An 18,510-nucleotide genomic window follows, 5' to 3' on the forward strand; every position below is an offset into this window, starting at 1 on the left:
ATCATGTGTGCAGGCTGTGGTGTGGCTCTCTGCAAACTTTCATGTTTCAATGTTTATCACACGAAGAAAAACAAATAAAGAGGTGTGGAAAAGCATTTATTGCATAAAATATTGTATTTTAATTAGTTCCTAAAAATTTCGTTTTTAAAAACCAATTTTTGTTGAAGTTGTTTAGGAAAAAGTAACTACATGCATTTTAGCGACATAAGGTTTAAAGGGCCTGCCAGGACAGGGGTGAGATTTAAATACCCTTCATGCCAGTCAAAGAGTTAAATACCAAAACCTCGTCTTTACACTCATTATCAGCTAACCTACACCTCCAATTAATTATTCTCAGGGACATGACTGGTATTAGAAAATCTGGAAGACAAGTTGCATACTCCACAGAAGTTTGAGAACATATGATCTAAATTTTGTATTTTTTTAATATAATAATTACCTTCATCTTGGTAAGGAACCGATCCATGAAGTTGATAGCAACAAAGAGCACATCTGAAGGCAAGTCATACCACACCTTCAGGCAGCGCAGGACATGGGCAGATCCATCTCTGATACCTGTAGTAATTTCAGTTGGGTCCTGAATACAAAACAAAACCATTACTCTTCCCATTCTTTCCACAATCTTAACAAACCATTTCACATAGTCTATGACAAGAAAATTCAGTTATTTAAAAAGTCAACAGGAAAATAAATTTCTTCGCGGCTATGCCACTGTCCATTCATATCACATTAACATTAACATGAATAATGAAAATAAAGCACACGAAGTTGTCATGGAAAAATATGATACTATTCCAGCATTACATGGAGGAACTGAAGAAAACTATGAAAACTTTGGTCCAAAGAGCCTGTCTCTGGACCAAGATGTGCCTCCTCAATATGACAGAGCGCCATCCACTAAACCCAGACAAGATAATCATTTGTGATGCTCTTCTCCAAGGAAAAAGTTCAACGGCAATATGAACACCACTGCACATTGATAGGACCAGGTGTTGGGGGGGGGNAACTCCTGAACAATGCATCACAAATGATGTCAATAAAGTATAATTGGTAAGAACTGACGAAAAGCAGGAAATACTTCCTCAAAACCTTTCACACATATTTGGCCATGAATTCAAACACTTGTTACAGTGCATAATCCACATTAAAATGAATTATATTTTGATTAAACTAGAACATCATGAAATTACCGTATTTACGCGTGTATAGGCCGCAGCACAATTTTCAGACAGAAATTACAGAAAAAATCATTTTCTTGGAATATTATTTCAGGAGTAGAAATTATTCCAAAATAATTATGAATATAATTTTTTTTAAATGAAGTGTGATTTCGAATATTTCGAATATAAGCCGCACCCCAGTTTTCCTCTTGAATTTTTGGCAAAAAAATGTGCGGCCTATACATGCGTAAATACGGTATATTCACATAAAATATGTGGCAGATGTTTTTTCAGCATCCCATTGCACTGAGGCATTATCCTTATGATGGCACCCATCAATTATACAACAATTAAAAATAATTTTAACATCATCATAAAGTACTAAAGTTACACTTTTGTGAGAAACGTATTTTAGATGTCTTCTATATGTTAACCTTTAAACGCTGGACTTTTGAAATGGTGGTAAGCTTGAGCTGGCTGGAGTTTATTTAAATGCCTGCTGCTGGTGCGCATTTAAATGCCCCTTGCTCTTCTGCGTTTAAATGTCCATTCCTGTTAGGGCGCTTAATCAATTTTAAGCATTGTGTTTAAAAATGCTGTATCTAACACAATTTTTATGATAAATGGATGTAATTAATTTTGTTTGTATCAGCAAAGAACATAGTGTCGTATATTATTACACATACATAAGATTTGAAAATTTCTATATACAAAGTGTTATAATCTATTTTTGATTCTTTTCTTTTAATTTTGATGCATACTGTAAAAATGGTTTCCCAGTTCTTCACCAAGTTGTTCTGCATTATAAAATCAATCCTCCTTGTAACATTTGACATATTTTAGCAGTCCCTGGTGTCATAAAACAGATGGAAGCAATAAAATCATTTGGTCTTCTGCTGGCAAGTTTTACGTCTTTGTTACACCCTTCAGATTTCCCAATCTTTTGACTAAAGGACGGAAGAATTACAGCATGGCTATTCAAGAAAAAGCTAGAGGGGTCCTGTCTTCAGTGCTAAGACCTTCCGTTATAGCTGCAAGAGATTATTGCCCTTTCTATGGTTGTGAACAGACAGTTGCATCGTGGCTGAGATACAGGGTGCGACTGCTTTCCGTGCGTTCGTAGTGAAATCGAATACTGTAGTTTCATTTCAGCCTATATATACATATAAAGCAGATGACAAAAAAAAAAGGTATGTACATCGAATGTTACTATATATTTTTAACACATTAATCTGCAGAATCTGCAATAAAAGTACTGGCTCATGGATGAGTTTGGGCATAACTAATACATACATTCTTCCTTGTTGTTGATCACTTTGGTATCATTTTAATTTCTCTGTTAGGATTTTACTCAAGTCTGTCTGGTAATAACTACATTTAGGACTGTGCTTGCGCTTCTACTAGTAGTGTGTGTGTGTGTGTGTGTGTGCGTGCGCGCGCGCTTCCACTAGCAGAGTTTAAATGCCCGACTGGTCGGATCAGGGTACTTTGGCCACAACAACCATACTCATCACTGGCCCGATTGGGGCACTTTGGACGTTAAAGGTTAAAAATACTGTTGCATTATTGACTGGTTCCATAATAATGATAGTGGCAGATATTGTTTAGAAAGAGCCCTGGTGCACAATTCTGCAACATTATGCCACACTACACAAAAAGTGCCTCAAAACAGATATTCGACCTGGGACACACTAGGGAGCTGCAGATGAGGTTGGAACTTATTCTCCAGAACCAGTGCCTCATTCAGCTTCGTTATTAGGGGGTGGATAGCATCCGGCTGGCCCTGGTCCATTCCTGTGATGTCACTTCACTGGACCCCAGTTACACCTCAAGAATGGCCCAATATGAGGCCTTGTACCTGCAACAGGAGCACAAGACAAACTGCTGATCACATGGCATACCATGATTTCCAAAAATACCAGTCGCTAGCATTCAAATCTCAACATATCAGAAGTTCGTACAGTGTTTACTACATCACAGAGAATTAAATTACTCCTACCCGTAGAAGTTTAATTTCAAGTGGCAAACTTCAGAAGACTGTGTCCATGTCACTTGCAACAATACACATCTCTTTTCCATTTTTGTTTCAGGTTACAAATGATGATCTGACCCCCCCCCCCAAGCAGGAATCGAAAGTGATATTGTCTGCTAACAGAAGACTAAATGGCAGGATGAAACATTCACAATCTCCGCAACGTTTCATAAACCACTTCTGCATACACTTGCTTGATGATCAGCTGTTTGGAGGGTATACAGCAGAACACAATTCTAATACCACACAAAGGGTCCTCTTCATGTGTGCCTCTCTTTATTCAGTTCTTGTTTAACTATATAACAGCTTGCTCAGTTTTACAGAAAACTTTCACGGTGACAGGCATATACTGAACTCCTGTACTACTGAAATAATCCTAATGAGGACTATGAAATATTAAATATGCAGTCCTGCGAGAGTCCGCCAGATATGTATTACTACCCATTCACATGTAAAGTTAACACACTGGATTCAGAATGAAAATGTGTAGAAATGCAGATCATTCAACCACACAACTGCTGGAGCAAACAGACTTCCTGTACACAAATATTTGTTTCATCACACAAGCAAACTTAACAGTCACTACACAATATATAAATTATTGCATATGTCTTCATGCTCGGAACAATACTTTATAGCAGCCAATGACATTTACTAGCACCTGTTTGTATGGATATGACCTCATTTCAACCTAACACTGCCCCTGATAAGAAGTTTATTGGTCATCTGACCATATTTAGCAAAAGGCAATAGACAGCATATAAGATGATGCAAATATTGCATTAAGTAGGCATCAAAATAAATGACAGGTCTGGTAAATGTGTGTTGCAGATCTCTCTGAAACAACAGCCTCTTTTATTGGCATGCACAGCTGGATGAATCTGTCAAATTTTGGATAAACAATTCCATAACAAACTTCTGAGTATACACAATGGAACAAAGAAATTTTGTTTCTCCTTTGGACAATCAGTTAAGGCATAAACACATCTATCTTCATGATACTGTAGAATGTAATTTACAGAATGAAGTAATGCACAAAGAAAAATTAATTCACTGCTATCCACTTGTTTTTGCAATTCATTACACAATCTTGGACGTACTTCTACACGAAACTTTGTGGCTCTCATAAAACCTGTTTCCATTTGCTTCAACAAATTTATAAGTTTTTTCTTTTTTTTACAATTTAACTTGGTTTAATAAATAACTACAATGTAAGCAGCAGAGTTCTTCTTGAGAACTTATAGTTACTAAACTCGGTAGCATAGTTGGCTGAGGAACTATGCAACAAGCCAGAAGGTCGCAGATTCAAGTCCCAATGAGGTGGATCGTTTTCAGTTTACCTAATCCTTCCAGCCACACTATGGCCCTGGGGTCAACTCAGCCTCTAACAGAAATGAGTACCAGGAATCTTCCTTGGGGTTAAAGGGCAGCCAGCGCATAAGGCTGACAACCTTGCTGCCATCTATGAGCTGACTTTCTAGAGAAAATGTGGCAGCCTCAACACCTCGCAACCCTATGGGCTTCACAGCCTGTTACAGGGATAGCTTTACTTTTTCTTTACCTTCTCAATAAATTATCCACTTCAGAAGGGGCCCAAAGGTTCTTTGTCATGGTCACAGGAGTCACCTAACACTTAAACCTATTGAGCTAAATCAATTCAGTCCACACACACTAACATCTTACTTCTATAAGATTTATTTTAATAAATCTTCCATCTATGCCTAAATCTCCCTTCAGGTTTCCCAATTACAATTCTGTATGCACTATCTCCCTTTAATAAAACACATTTTTTTTTTTCCTTGGCACTAAAGCCCCAGTGGGCCTAGGCCTACCTCCATGAACTTCTCCGTTCACTTCAGTTTTTCTAGATATTACACATTCAGTAGGATTCCTTGGGCGGGTGATCAGCTCATCGCAAGGCCTCTACCTGTACACAAACACAGATAAACACACACACACAAACTAAACATTCATGCCCTGAGTGGGATTCGAACCCACGATCTCGGTTTCCAAGCGAGCGAAGACACTACATGCCTTAGACCACTCGGCTACCGTGACTGGCTAATAAAACACATTACATTGCTATATTACATTAGAATTTGATCTAAAATATCTTTATACTGTACTATATACTATCAATAAAGTTCTTGATGAATGGATTTTAAAGATAATTCAAACTACATAAAAACTCAAAATTACTGAGTTTTTGGACTTTATCCAGAGTCCAGAATTCTAAAAACAGAAAACACAACGTTTTGGAAACTGGATCTGTTCCTGAACAAGGTCTGAAAAATAATGTAAAATTGAACTTGAGAACGTAATCTGAATTACCTTACCATTGCCTTCCACCACCTCACCAGCTCACCATTCACCCACAACAATCCTACCATTTGATTCTGTAGTCTAGCTGCTCACACTGTCCTAGGATTACCCCCTCCCCCCTAATGAAACATAAAAAATATGGCAATGATAGCCAGCTGAGTGCCCAAGAATCATTTCAAAGCATCCCATGCTGTCAAGACATGTACAGAGTCCTAACATCTGATATAAAATATTCAAGGTATTATATATTTTTACAGGTTAAAAAGCTAGCAGTTCTGGCCTATTTTAAAATGGCTGCTGTCACACATGATCAAGGTTGCACGTTTCTAGATCTAGGCTACCGTGTACAACTGCAGCCCAAACAACATGTGCAAATATATCTTGCACAAACAGTTCCTTTATTTCTGCCCAAGTCTATGTAGTTACCCACACTATTGAATTTCTCTTAGAAATATTTTAACCACCATTCAGGATGGGCTAAAATCACTTTCTGCAAGTGCAGAGGAATGCAGGGCAAAATCATGGAGAAAACTACAAATGAGGAGTTTCTAACTTGTACTCTTTGCCAGTTATAACTAGAAATATTGCGACAAGGATATCTCATGCAGGGCATGCAGCACGAATTGGGGGAGAAAAGGAATGCATACACGATATTGGTGGGAAAGCACGAAGGAAGGAAACCTCTAGGAAGACCAAGATGTAAGTAGGTGGATAATATTCAAACGAATCTTATTGTTAGAGTCATGGTGGTATGGACTTAACTCACCTGGCTCAGGATAGGGACCAGTGGTGGACTCTTGGGAACACGGCAATGATCCTTCTAGCTCCATAAAAAGTTGGGAAGTTCTTGAGTAGCTGCACAACTGTCAGCTTCTCAACAAGGGTTCAAATCCATTAACTTCGTTAGTTAATACTTATTGCGGTTTCGAAAGCTCAAAGAAAAAATGTTATACCGTCTCCTTCTCGCAGAAATTAAGAGAGATCGTTATTCATTCCTATTCAAATCTGTGTGGGAAGTTCGTTAACTATTGCTCGTTGCAGCAAAGAGCTGGAGTGTTAAGGATTTCATACATCTACAAATTTCAGAAACTGATAGCAAAACAGAGAGAAAACGGTTCCATATACTCACCCGGATGCGTCCCAAGTAACTAGTTTCTTACTAATCAACCAATTTTGGAAAGCACGTCTCTAAATGCGCTTCAATCAAGAGAGTTTGAAATTGACAGTATTGAATAATATGGCGTCTAGTGTTTTTCTTTGGCTCAGCTGATTGTGTCCTCTATCATTCCTGCGCATAGAATATAGTTCTATTTATATTACATATATGTGTATAAACAGAATGCACAAAATACCCTTCCAGTGTGCATTTAAACTAACAAGGCTTATTGTAATTAATTAAATTTGGTATATATGCTTCTTTATACATGTATGTCCCATTTCATTATAAGAGGGCATTCGGTGTTAAAAGGGGATTAATTTTCCAACAACATACACTGTTGTCACGTTTGAACATCGACTGGAAAGGAATTAATATTATGCGGTTGTGCTTATAATTGCAACGCAGTTACTTACTGAAAAATATGAAGTCATATTTCCTAAAATTATATATCTATTTCTAGTTTGATGTCTTATGTCAATATTTACATGATTCGCCCGATGCGGCAAAGTTGTATTTTCGAATACAAAGAAACGCTTCCTCATTGGCTCAACAGCAAGCAGGGTGTACACTCTGATGCAATAACCGTCATAACCGTCATCACCGTCAATTTGTCGATGTTTGTTTATGTAAGTATAAAATCATATGGTGTGAAGAGAACGAAAACAGCTGATAGTATTGTGAACGTTGCCCTTAAAAATACATAACCCTAACTTAGTTTCGTTAACCTTAAATGCCCAGGTTTGATAATTTTGCTTCTTAGAAATACATAAAATATAATAACTTAAAAATTACAAAACCTTGAAAGTAGTTAATTTCTGATATTCATTTCGAGTCATATCTTGCACACACCGATGGCAAATGCCCTTGTCGGACTAGTAATGCGCAGTCTGATGACTAAATCGAAGACGTATACCTAACAAAAATTCTCCCCATTTAGTAAAAGCAGAATTTTGCATATCTGTGCTGAACAAAAATTACCTGAAATGAGTTTATTATTAAATAAAATCATCTTACAATTATTATACTGCAATGGAGCACGACAACTATGGGTACACACGTTATGCATTCATGACATAAAGAGCTTCCACTTGTGATGTTTGCGTTATGGGGTGTCATCATCTAGGAATTGTGAAAATTTTGCAGAGGATGATGCTGTCATTGGTGAGCCCTTCTTCTTGCTTGTAGCAGTTATTAAATTGCAAGGAGCATTGTGATAGAATGGCGTCTGTTATGTTCTCTCTTTCTGTGGTTGTGTGTTGTGATGGTTTAGTATGGTCTGTTTTATGGTGGTGACTTTCCTTATTGGTATGTATTTTTATAATTCTTTGTCAGCGGTATATGCTCAAACTGTGATGAACTTGTTTGTAGCATTACAGTGGTAGTTCCGGCATGCAGCCACCAAGGAATAGTGATTCTGGCTGGAAATCATAGAAGTATCAGGTTTCAGAAATTAAGTTTCATCCCTGTTGTGACCAGCTGACAAAGAGAAAGACTCTTGCGGCGCATCAGCCACCAAGGGATGGGATGTGTGTGTCTCATCGCCACTGAGCTGCATGTGCACCACCACCAAGGTTTGAATGTGCATCACATAAGGATGTGTGGTAGGATGCTGTTTTTAGAGTTAATGCAGAATCCCTTGTTTTCTTGTGTCTCAGAAAGGTTAAAATATATTGATTATATTTAGCAGAGTAAAATTTCTGAAGCTCCTCATTTTACAGTTTCCTGCAGCCTCATATTATTTCATTCTTCTTCTGTCCAGATATTCTCATTAATATCAGTGTGACATCCAAGCATTTCCTTACATTCATCAAGAAAGAAAAATCATTTATCTCTTTTAATAACATCATATTCTGTAATATGTGTCCTTACATTTCTGTAATTTTTATCTACTGTATAAGAAGAGCTTTGGATTTTAGCCCCATTATCGAAGTCCTTCCAACATTTCAACAAATGTTGCAGTTGCCATCATCAGAATGAATGTTATGGATGGGTAAAAAAATGGTATATATAGGGTCAGAAAGGGTAAAGAAAATGAGTGGCTGGTTAATTGGTTAGACAACAAATGACACGGTTTGAATCTGAAAGCTGATCTCGTACAGCATACTCCATAACGCTGTAACATATAATACTCATTCAGAAACTTTCTCAGTGGCCTTTAGTTCACGTGCAAACTACAGCAACCGAGCGATCGCCGCTTGTCAGCAAAGTTGGTGCCAACTTTTGCGGATAGAGGGTGTCATATGGTCAGCGCAACAGATTCCCACTGCAGTTAGTATCGGTTTTTCAGACAGGATTCAGAAACTTATACCCATGTAAAAGTACATGATATTATATTTTTACATGTAGAATTTGGAAGATAATACAGACATCAGAGGAAGAAAGAAAGTATGGCCACGAATCAGTGCTATAATAAGAGATCTCAATTTCATCACTCTGCCATTCATTACCTCTAGAGGCATTTGCTCACAATTATGTATGTCTCTGAGAAAAAATATAAATGCTAGATGACAAGGCAGACTTGTTACAGTTCTTTAAAACTGAAATATAGAAATATAACATGTAGTTAGCATGGAATGTGGAAACACCCAAAATTCTGAACATGAATTTCAACTTGTTCTTATCTCCTAATCCTGAGTGTACAGAAAGAACATCTGATAACAGGTGTGTATAATACTGTCACATAAATATAGGGCGTTCAATCAAGGAGGAAACTTCGCAACACCACTGACCGGGCCCAGTAGTCCTCACAGACTGCTACTGCAACTGTAACTGTAACTAACTGTAACGGCGCGTGTTTATCAGTGCTAATGACTTATTCTGCTATCAGCAGTTACAGCAGCAATCTGTGAGGAATGTTGAGCCAGGTCAGCGGTGATGCGAAGTTTCCTCCTTAACCGAATGCACTATATATACAGAAAGTCAACACACCTGCAGACCCCCCCCCCTTTCCAGTGTATGAAAAATATTAAAACTTCACTGAGTTGGAGCACTACTGCTGTCTGGAATAAGATTTTTTAATTCAGTATAAATTTAAAAAAAATAATTTTGGCTTCAAGTAGAGACTGCTTTGATCTCAAGGCTGATATGTACTGAAGCGTCATTTAAGGGCCAAATTTGTCAAGTACCAGTATTAAATATCAAAATCTGTTAGGCAGACAACATTTTTAAATTTTAACTTTCAACAGATTAATTTTATTAAAGTATTGCTTTGCATTTCGACATGACTAAGATATCCTAATATTGAATTTTATAAAAAAATTATGAACTTCTCTGGAGCTCAACTGGTGGCTGCCTCCATTGGGTTGTAGAATGTAATACAAGTTACAATGTGCGATTGTCTTATTATCCAACTATGATGTGCTTTCAGCTCCATGCAAGCTATATTACAGCTGAGGACAATATTAGGTATTTTAAATAGTAATATTAAAATGTTTCAGTATACAAAGATTCAACCACTGCAAAGTCTCAATCTTTTAACACAAAAATGCTTGCCTGAATGTATTAACGTTTTGCAACTTTCTGCCCCCCCCCCCCCCCCCNCCAAATCACACTAGCTCACCAGGTACTTGGAATACCATGATTTGATTTGCTTTTCTGTTTTCACCCACCTCAATAAACTATATCAATTTAAGTTTAATTAACTCATACACTTATCCAGCTTGAAATACAGGTTATCACATCAGCATTAAAACAATCGATAAAAAATCACCCACATGCAAGGAACTATGCTTATTTGGGTTCATGAACTATTGAAATGACAGCAGTCGGGATAAAAAAACAGCAAAATGTGATGACATAGTGCCATTTTCCCATTCCTACACTACATTAATTACATGTTCCTCTTTTCAGAAATAATAATATAAGATACATTAGTTATGGATAAAATCTATTATTCCCATCCAAATGTTAAGGCATTAGTATCCAACATCTGCTAGCCATTTAAAATTTGTCTCTAAACAGTATATCAAGTAATTTTGTATTGCCTCGTGCATTGGATTGCACTGATTCAAGTTATGAGCTTTCACATCTCTGAGGAGTTACTTAATCTGTGTTGTTTTGTGACAATGTGTTATACCTATGAGCTGAGCATACATAGAACGAAATGTGGAATGGTGAGGACTATAGTAATCAGTATCCTAAAATATTCATTATGCAAGGCTTTGCTGTATATAACAGTGATGTTTCATTTTACTCTCTTCAGTACATAAGGAAATAAAAAAATCAATACAAATTTCGGTCTTGACTGCATTCATTTTACAAGCCTTCATGGCCACAGTGAACTTCCTGCAGCTGGTTCTAACATGATTATATGATAATCTACAGAATATACAGATTACTGAAGAGATTATAATAACTATCTGCATATCCTGTAACACAATTATTAAGAGTAACATTCTGAATTATGAAACATCACTGAAACCAAACAAGAATGTATGACATAACACCTTCATTAGGGCAGAAAATCCAGATGCAAACATGCTGTTAGGCTTAGTATCCCTCAGAATTTGTTAATAATGTTAGGTTACTATTCTTCAGATGAACACAATTCAGTCTTTTAATGAATGAAGAGCTCTGGATTTTTATAAAAATTAAATGTGTTCATTATCAAATACTTTAACTAGACATACTTGAAATAAAGGAAAACTATCCTTCTTTATTATAAATTCAACTGCTGTAAAGTACAAATTAAAAGCGCTGGAGGAACTCATGTCACAGCATAGCTGGATGCAAATTCAGTGAACTCCATTTCTATTATATATGGTCCATATTCTAACAGTATGAACACAGGAAAAAAATATGAATCCACTCCCCAACACACATCATCCGTTCCATACATTCTTCCGGCCACTGGCACTGGTTCTGTCCCAGAGGCAGTTATCACCATAATATTTAAAGTAAGACTTTTACATAACCACTTCACACACATTAGGTTCATTCAACTGTCCCTGCACTAGATAGGTGTGCTGTTTTGGTGAAATGTTAATGATACAATGAAGTATCTTGAGTAATATATTTTAACGTTGTGAAATAAGGTATTACCCTCAGCACAGGATGATCTGCAAATCCTAGTAGTTCACAATTTAAATCTGAATCACAAGCACAGTTTCCTGTATATGAGCAAGCTGATGAATTTTTCTCTTGCTACTGACTGATCAAGTAACAGAAAGCAGTACATAACATAACAGAACAATTTCAACATTAAAAGCAGCACTGTCTTCTCAACAAGGTGTGAACTCAGCCATACAAGAGCTCACCACTTGTCTCAGTTCTTGTTGCGCATAATCCTCAGGTAGAGGAAGTTGTGTCACCAAGTGGGCTAACACACGTGATGATACTCCCCCTACTCCTTTTTGTAGAAGCAACACATTTCGTACCACATGGACTGTGCGTTTGGCAATTTCAGACTGACATAATCTGCAAAGAAAGCATCACTTAGTATTATGAATGCCCTGAGAAGAAACTTAGGAGAATTTTGACGGATTTAATTTTAGAAATGGTTTCTTCGGGATATGTGAATATTTTTGGCTTGGAAGCACTTGTGAGTTGTTACTTCCAATGGTGGAATCCATTCAAACTAAACTTTATATACCTGTTTACCTGCTGTTGACTACAGTATTGTCACATGTTGGGTATATGTCACGCGACAAATAACTTCATGCTGTATTGGATATAGCTAATTTATTGAACACTCACTCTCACAATTACACAATTTTCACAAGTACTGCCATCTGCAGTATCACAATTGATTCTCCATTCACTCCGGTGAATGCTAGACTGCAACTGACTCAGCGACTTCTAGATTGAAACTGACTGGTTACTGTGTCTCTAGTAACTCGCTAAATACTCACTGCTCACTACTCTAGTAGCTTCCGCACTGACAACACTGAAAACAGTTACACAACAGCTACCACTGTTGCGTAACATCGTGTTTACAGGCGTTGTTGGGGAACGCTGCAGAGAGTTGTTTATTGCCGCGTAGTAACCGCGGTGTCCCCTGTTATGTCACCGCGGGAGGTGATGGAGTGTTTACCGAGCGTTGTGTAATAATGGAAGGGGTGGGGGTATGTGACGTCACTCGCAAGACTGCAGAGTTCACGTGACCCCTACTTCCCGTTGTGCCATCCACGTCACAATATAATTATATTTCTTCTATTGGGAGTCAATGATAGTATGAAATAGTTTCCATGCTCAGATAAAAGTTTACATTGCCTCTAATAATGCACGTTTAACATGATATGGTTTCAGAATGAAAGCTTTTAACTTGTGTGAACTATGCCTGGACCACAGGCATATGTCAAAATGCTGGTGCTTCCATGAGCAGTAGTCTATTCTAAATGTTGGATGCTTTAACTAAGCACTATGCCATGAAGTATAGCTCCACATAAATGTTGGATGCATTAAAGGAATGTTTGAAATGTACAGCTTTCAGTACAAACACAACTTTCAGAAAGGTGTTGAAAGAGAGAACCATTTGCTGAAGCAAAGGTCCACATTGTCCCTTTGAGCTCTTTGCTCTGGTTAAGTGTTCCTTATCTGTCCTTACGTCTCCCCCTCCAACTAAAACCAAAAGGGTATCCTTCAATAACTAAGACATCACTTACCATGGGTTCATTCTAGAAAAATTTAATGTCAAGACCATTTACAGAGCATCCACTGGCTTCTGTGACAAGCTCAAATACAAACCCTCATTTTTGTTAATTTTAGAAAATGGCTGCCCCATCATCATTCTCTTTTGTTAGAGGAGTATCTGACCAGGAATGATATCAATGTGCTTCCACAACCTCCAAAATCTCCAGACCTAGCCTCCACGTATTACTTACCTGCTCTGAAGAATGGAAGTCCTCTTGAAGTGATACAAATTCCAACCACCGTAAGAGATCAAAGAAGATACGATGGTGGCACTTAAGGAAATCAGTCACAGGAAAAAGTCGATAAGAATACTTCCTACAAAGTAAAGGTACTGGCAAAACTGTGCAAAAATGGAAAAGACCTGCTCTAAAGGTGGTGTGCAGTAGAACACACCATGAGATACTGGTAAGCTTACACAGGCAGAAGTTCATTAAGTTTTCAATTCTTCTACAGCCAGGATGACAAATTATCCATTCCAGTTTCATAACATGGGGGGCAAACATACAGAAGGCTTGAAATTATGTTATTTCATTGTTAAAAGCTTACAGTTCTTACAAGTATATGTTACATACCTGTCCATGGCAGTGGGACAAGGCAACATGTTGATTCGTGCACACAGGCCACTCAACTGAGGCTGTAACTTCTCCAGCTGGTATCCTGCAGCAAGGTCTTGGTTAGCAAGTACTGTATCCACTTCAGCTACAATTTTCAGGTAGTCCCAAAGCAGCTGACCCCTATTATTCCAACCAGAAATTGTACTGCTCCGTTCCACAGGAACCAATGCCTCCAGAAGATTGTGCAAATACTTATAATTCTCTGTAATAATAATAATAATAATAATGTGGAACATGAAATGTTTTGTGATACCAGTAATTATTGGAGCCATGGGTACAGTCATGAGAGGGTTGAGAAAATATTTGGAACTAATTCCTGGTAAGCACTCCAGAGATTCACTGCAAAAAACAGCTATTCTGGGAACATCACACATACTACGGAAAGTGCTACAGTGCGAAGCTTGAAGCCTGGTTGGTGAGGTGCATCACTTGTTCAAGAAAAGGAATACCAGGAAATAAACCTGTGACAAGAGATGATGATGATAATAATAATAAACAATAATACAGTCTCCTAGCATCCAGACTAAAGACAGAGAAAAGAAGATGAAAGGGTTTTATAGGCCTTGTGTAACATTAACAACCAATTCTATTTTATACACTTTTTCAAGTTAAATGACATTTCAGTGCCAGTGTTGCTCTTTTAACTCTTATACATACTGTGTGTGTTTCATTTGATTGTACATAATTAGGGAACAGATTTTTAGATGATAGAAACATCACAGAACATTTATTTTTTATGTGCCTTCAAGTATAAAAAATATCTTAAAATCCAAACTACTTTTAAAAAATTTTCCTCGATTATATAAAAAAACACCAAGAGACATGAGTACCTCAGACAGAAAGTGATGCAATGTTGTAGTGAACCATGAAAGTCATCTTTAAATTGTGTATCATAATTCTGTGTCAGTTATCACAGAAGATTGATCTGTATTGAACAAATGTACATTCCACACCACATGATACCAATCTTGCATACTTGTAAGACACTGTCACTACCAGTCTTTAGGTCTTCCATCTCTAATAAAAACGAAATTTCACATGACTTCAAATTCTTATTCTTAGTGAAACATGAGCAGAAGTCCTCCTGCTGCTTTTCTCATGTACTGTAACTTATAATTAGCAGGAACAAATAAAATTTCATACCATCTCACCACAGAGAATGTATAGCTTAATTGAAAACATGTGCTAGTGTTGCATGATTTACTGCAGACACTTCCTGTTATGACAGAAGAAATAACTTCTCTGATAGCATTTGACTCTTTTTTGAAACTCCAATAATAATATCTGCTGCCTTCCTTCCACTTGCATTTCCTGGTTCATCTTTGGATGCCCAAACATTTTCTTTCCCGCCCAATACTCAAATCTTTCACACTTCTTCATAGCATTTAGGTGGAAAATTTTTCTTTAAAGCTAACTCAACTGGAGCATTTGCCTGAGTATACCGTTTATTTGAAAAAGTGGTAATCTGCAGACACATGCCTTTTGCATGGACACTGCAAGAGTAGTAAATCTGGAAGCAGAAGACTTACCAATTACATATTGTCTACCTGGCTGATCTTTTAAGCTGACAACAGTGACAATATGCTTGCTTCAATTTAAGTGTTGTATAAGTTGACAATGCTGTTGTGTGACAACAAATTTTCCACATGCCTCACAGAAGAAGTGAACATATTCTTGAATTTTCAATAGCATACTGACATCAACGAAACTGACACTAGAGTTCAATTTTCCCAACCTTGTAAACTATCTCAACTAATTTGCCATGTTTAAGTTACAAAACTGAAGTACTGTAAAGAAACCTTGTCCAGTAATCAGCATCTAATAACACTGGTTATTAACTGCCCTCCACATTTCCTGACTGGGTAGACTTAAACAGATGTGCCATTTCCCATCTGTCCACTGTCAGTTATGTTCTTCATCATCATCATCAGTAATCTGTCAGACGACAGGTCCACAGTCTCTTCCAAAACAGTTTCTCCACTTAATGCGATCTTCTGTTTTTGGAAAGAGACTATCCAGGAAAAGTGATAATGTGGTAGTTTTTCCATTTGCTTTCCACATCGCAGTACAACAGCCGTTCAAACCACTCTGGTCACGCCTGTTGCTATACGAACTTGAACCATCTCGAGCATCATTTGCTCTGTGCTTCAAGTCGCTGCTGATGACGCTGCTTCCGACATCAGTTTTTGGTGTCTCTCTTCGTCTGATGCCTACCCTTTGACCTGTCCAGCAAGGGAGGCCCTGACAGTAGCTACGCTACCGCTGGTATAGCTCTCAGGGTCCTTGGCATATTCAAACCCCCTCACCACGATAAGGTGGAGACACCAAGGAGGGGGGTATGTTCTTATACTTAAAAAATTGACAGTTATTGTAAACAAGTAATTTCTTTAATTAAGATATAAACAAGAAACCTTACCGTTAACTATAGCATCTGCAGCAATGTATTTCATAATTACTTCATGACTCTTGGTCCAAAGGGCAGCCTTGATCAAGTAATATGCTGCATCCTTATGCCTGTAAAGAGAGGTACGTACAATTACAAATTATAGCAATAAACTACATATACTTCCACATTTGATAAAATTAAGTAAAAATACATTTTATTCTGGAGCTTACATAAATTTTAATCCTCTGAAAAAGATACCCCCTGAAACAGTTAACATATCACTACCAAATAAATGTTATCAATATTAATGAAACAGTAACTAGTACCTAACTCCTCCAAAATCGGGAAATAAAAATAAATAATAAAAATTAATAAACCCTGAGACACAAGGTACAACAATTAAAGCCAGCTTACAAAAGCAAATAAATAAGCCCCCACGGTACAAATAAACTATAACTTAAAACATCAAATCAATAAAATACAACAACAAAACAATAATTTGCCCAAGCCAAACTTAAACACGAAAAAGAAAAATAAACCAATCCGCCTCAGATGTCGAATTCCACGATAAAAAATTCAGTGTATTCAGGAATAAAATAACAAAACAAATATTCTTCACTAGAAAACATTCTTGTACCCCAAAAATTGCATATTCTGTCTCTAACATTTTAAAATAATATATTTTTGTTCCTTAAATCACTGGAATAAAAAGATGACAGTACCATGGAATAACTGACCTAATCACAGTTCTAAAGGAAAAATAACCATTATCACCTCTAATAACAGAATGGCCTAAATTTTGGCATAAGGCTTCTCAAATATTTGTGGCAAAATTCAGCTGAGCACATTTAACCCCTGAGTTCATTATCATGACTTTCTTTCTTAAAAGACAAAATTGCAGACAAAAGTACAGTTGCAATAATATGACTGTGCATTAATCCACATCAAATGTTCACCTATGAAGTATTGCACACTTTCTCCACTAGAGAATGAGGATTCTCGGATAATTTCTACAACTGCAATGGTTTAAGGCACAAAGTTGCTTCACTGGAAGAAAGACTCTATTCAAGAACTCAGGATCGTTGAATTTACTTACAAAAATCACTGCACATGCCTTTCTTTTAATGAAATAAAAGACCTGAATTTAATTTTTCACCTGAAATTTGTAAGATGAAGACTCAGTTAAAAATCTGTAAGTTGAAGCTTCAACTAACTTCAAGTAGTCATTCTTGAGAAGCTGAGAGTCACTTAGTCAACAAATTCCCATCATTTTATGGATGAATCCGGTCCATATACTCTGTATTTCCTAAGATCCAGTTCAATATTATCCTCCAAAGGTATCCCCTTTAAATTTCCCCACCAAAATTTTACTCTAAATTTTGCATTTCATAGTGATAGTTCAAACTGCTCAATATTAACCCAAATTAAGTTCAATAAGCCATGTTGAGGTAGGGCAGTACACTGTAGTCTGAAATTCAAACTGTCAGCACATTGACCTATAAGTAAATAACATGAATGCAGAATGATTTCATCATGCACTAAAATATTTAAAGGACAAAAATTCCCAAGCAAAGAACAATTATAATTTATATAAAAGTCATTTCACACAAACCCTAATTTAAGAATTAAAATTATATTCTCAAGAACCACAAAAGGCAAAATAGGTTACAAAATATAGTTATTTCTTTCAGGCTACCATCAGTAAAAATCAGCAAATTTATTTACTAACCTATTGCAAGCTGAGGCGAGGGTTGCTTTAGCTTCAAATATCCACTGCGAAGGAATATTTAGCTGTTCACAAAGGAAATTTTCTCTGTCCTGATATTCCTCATTATCTGACAAATCAACATGTCGTCCCAATATGTCCAGGACTGCCACTTTTCGACTGAAAAGTGTCAACAGAGAAAATCTAGCTTATTATAATTGACATAATTAGCAGAAATATTTTGCCATGAGCTCAAGCACTCAATTGTGAAATATACAACAAACTTAAATTCAAAATAACCAACCTTTGTTTATTTTTCAGATGAAGCAGAACAAAAATGGCCCAATGCCAAAGACCATGGCTTTCCAACTGAGAAGCAAAACTTGTATGAACAAGAGCAGATGAGTATTCAGACATATGAGAGTAACCAAGAGCATTTAGAACCTGCTGCAGCAGCCAACTGAAAATAAACATGAAACTTACAGTACATAAGAGTCATATG

At 37.0% G+C, this 18,510-nt stretch overlaps 2 protein-coding genes and 1 long non-coding RNA gene across 9 annotated transcripts in view; 1 reads left to right on the plus strand and 2 right to left on the minus strand.

Annotated features, from left to right (window-relative positions):
* Positions 1 to 6,782, minus strand: part of LOC111873760 (cyclin G) — a 12,796-nt gene extending 6,014 nt beyond the window's left edge. The window contains exons 1-3 of one of the 2 annotated variants that reach the window (XM_023868709.1): positions 6,644 to 6,782; positions 2,842 to 3,018; positions 440 to 577 (exon numbers count right to left, since the gene is read on the minus strand). In XM_023868709.1, coding sequence (XP_023724477.1) covers positions 440 to 577; positions 2,842 to 2,952 — 249 coding nt within the window. In that variant the 5' untranslated portion in view covers positions 2,953 to 3,018; positions 6,644 to 6,782. Of the gene's footprint in view, positions 1 to 439; positions 578 to 2,841; positions 3,019 to 5,024; positions 5,047 to 6,643 lie in introns of those variants that run through there. The other variant, XM_033755206.1, reaches the window with a different exon arrangement.
* Positions 6,783 to 7,211: 429 nt separating this feature from the next.
* Positions 7,212 to 18,432, plus strand: LOC111873757. 3 transcript variants are annotated; one of them, XR_004514032.1, is made up of 3 exons: positions 7,212 to 7,299; positions 8,042 to 8,274; positions 18,330 to 18,432. It is a non-coding gene; the product is annotated as an uncharacterized LOC111873757 (long non-coding RNA). The 3 variants fall into 3 exon arrangements; XR_004514031.1 differs by lacking the exon at positions 7,212 to 7,299 and adding an exon at positions 7,331 to 7,411; XR_002844429.2 differs by lacking the exon at positions 7,212 to 7,299 and having other exon boundaries at positions 7,330 to 8,274.
* Positions 11,299 to 18,510, minus strand: part of LOC111873755 (nuclear pore complex protein Nup98-Nup96) — a 68,403-nt gene continuing 61,191 nt past the window's right edge. For all 4 annotated transcript variants that reach the window (XM_023868702.2, XM_023868701.2, XM_023868706.2 and 1 more), the window contains 5 exons: positions 18,313 to 18,468; positions 18,033 to 18,188; positions 16,334 to 16,431; positions 13,876 to 14,119; positions 11,299 to 12,088 (listed from right to left, as the gene is read on the minus strand). In XM_023868702.2, coding sequence (XP_023724470.1) covers positions 11,893 to 12,088; positions 13,876 to 14,119; positions 16,334 to 16,431; positions 18,033 to 18,188; positions 18,313 to 18,468 — 850 coding nt within the window. In that variant the 3' untranslated portion in view covers positions 11,299 to 11,892. The remainder of the gene's footprint in view (positions 12,089 to 13,875; positions 14,120 to 16,333; positions 16,432 to 18,032; positions 18,189 to 18,312; positions 18,469 to 18,510) is intronic.

Source organism: Cryptotermes secundus, unplaced genomic scaffold (assembly GCF_002891405.2).
Source record: "Cryptotermes secundus unplaced genomic scaffold, Csec_1.0 scaffold142, whole genome shotgun sequence".
NCBI classification, from domain to species: Eukaryota; Metazoa; Arthropoda; class Insecta; order Blattodea; family Kalotermitidae; genus Cryptotermes; species Cryptotermes secundus.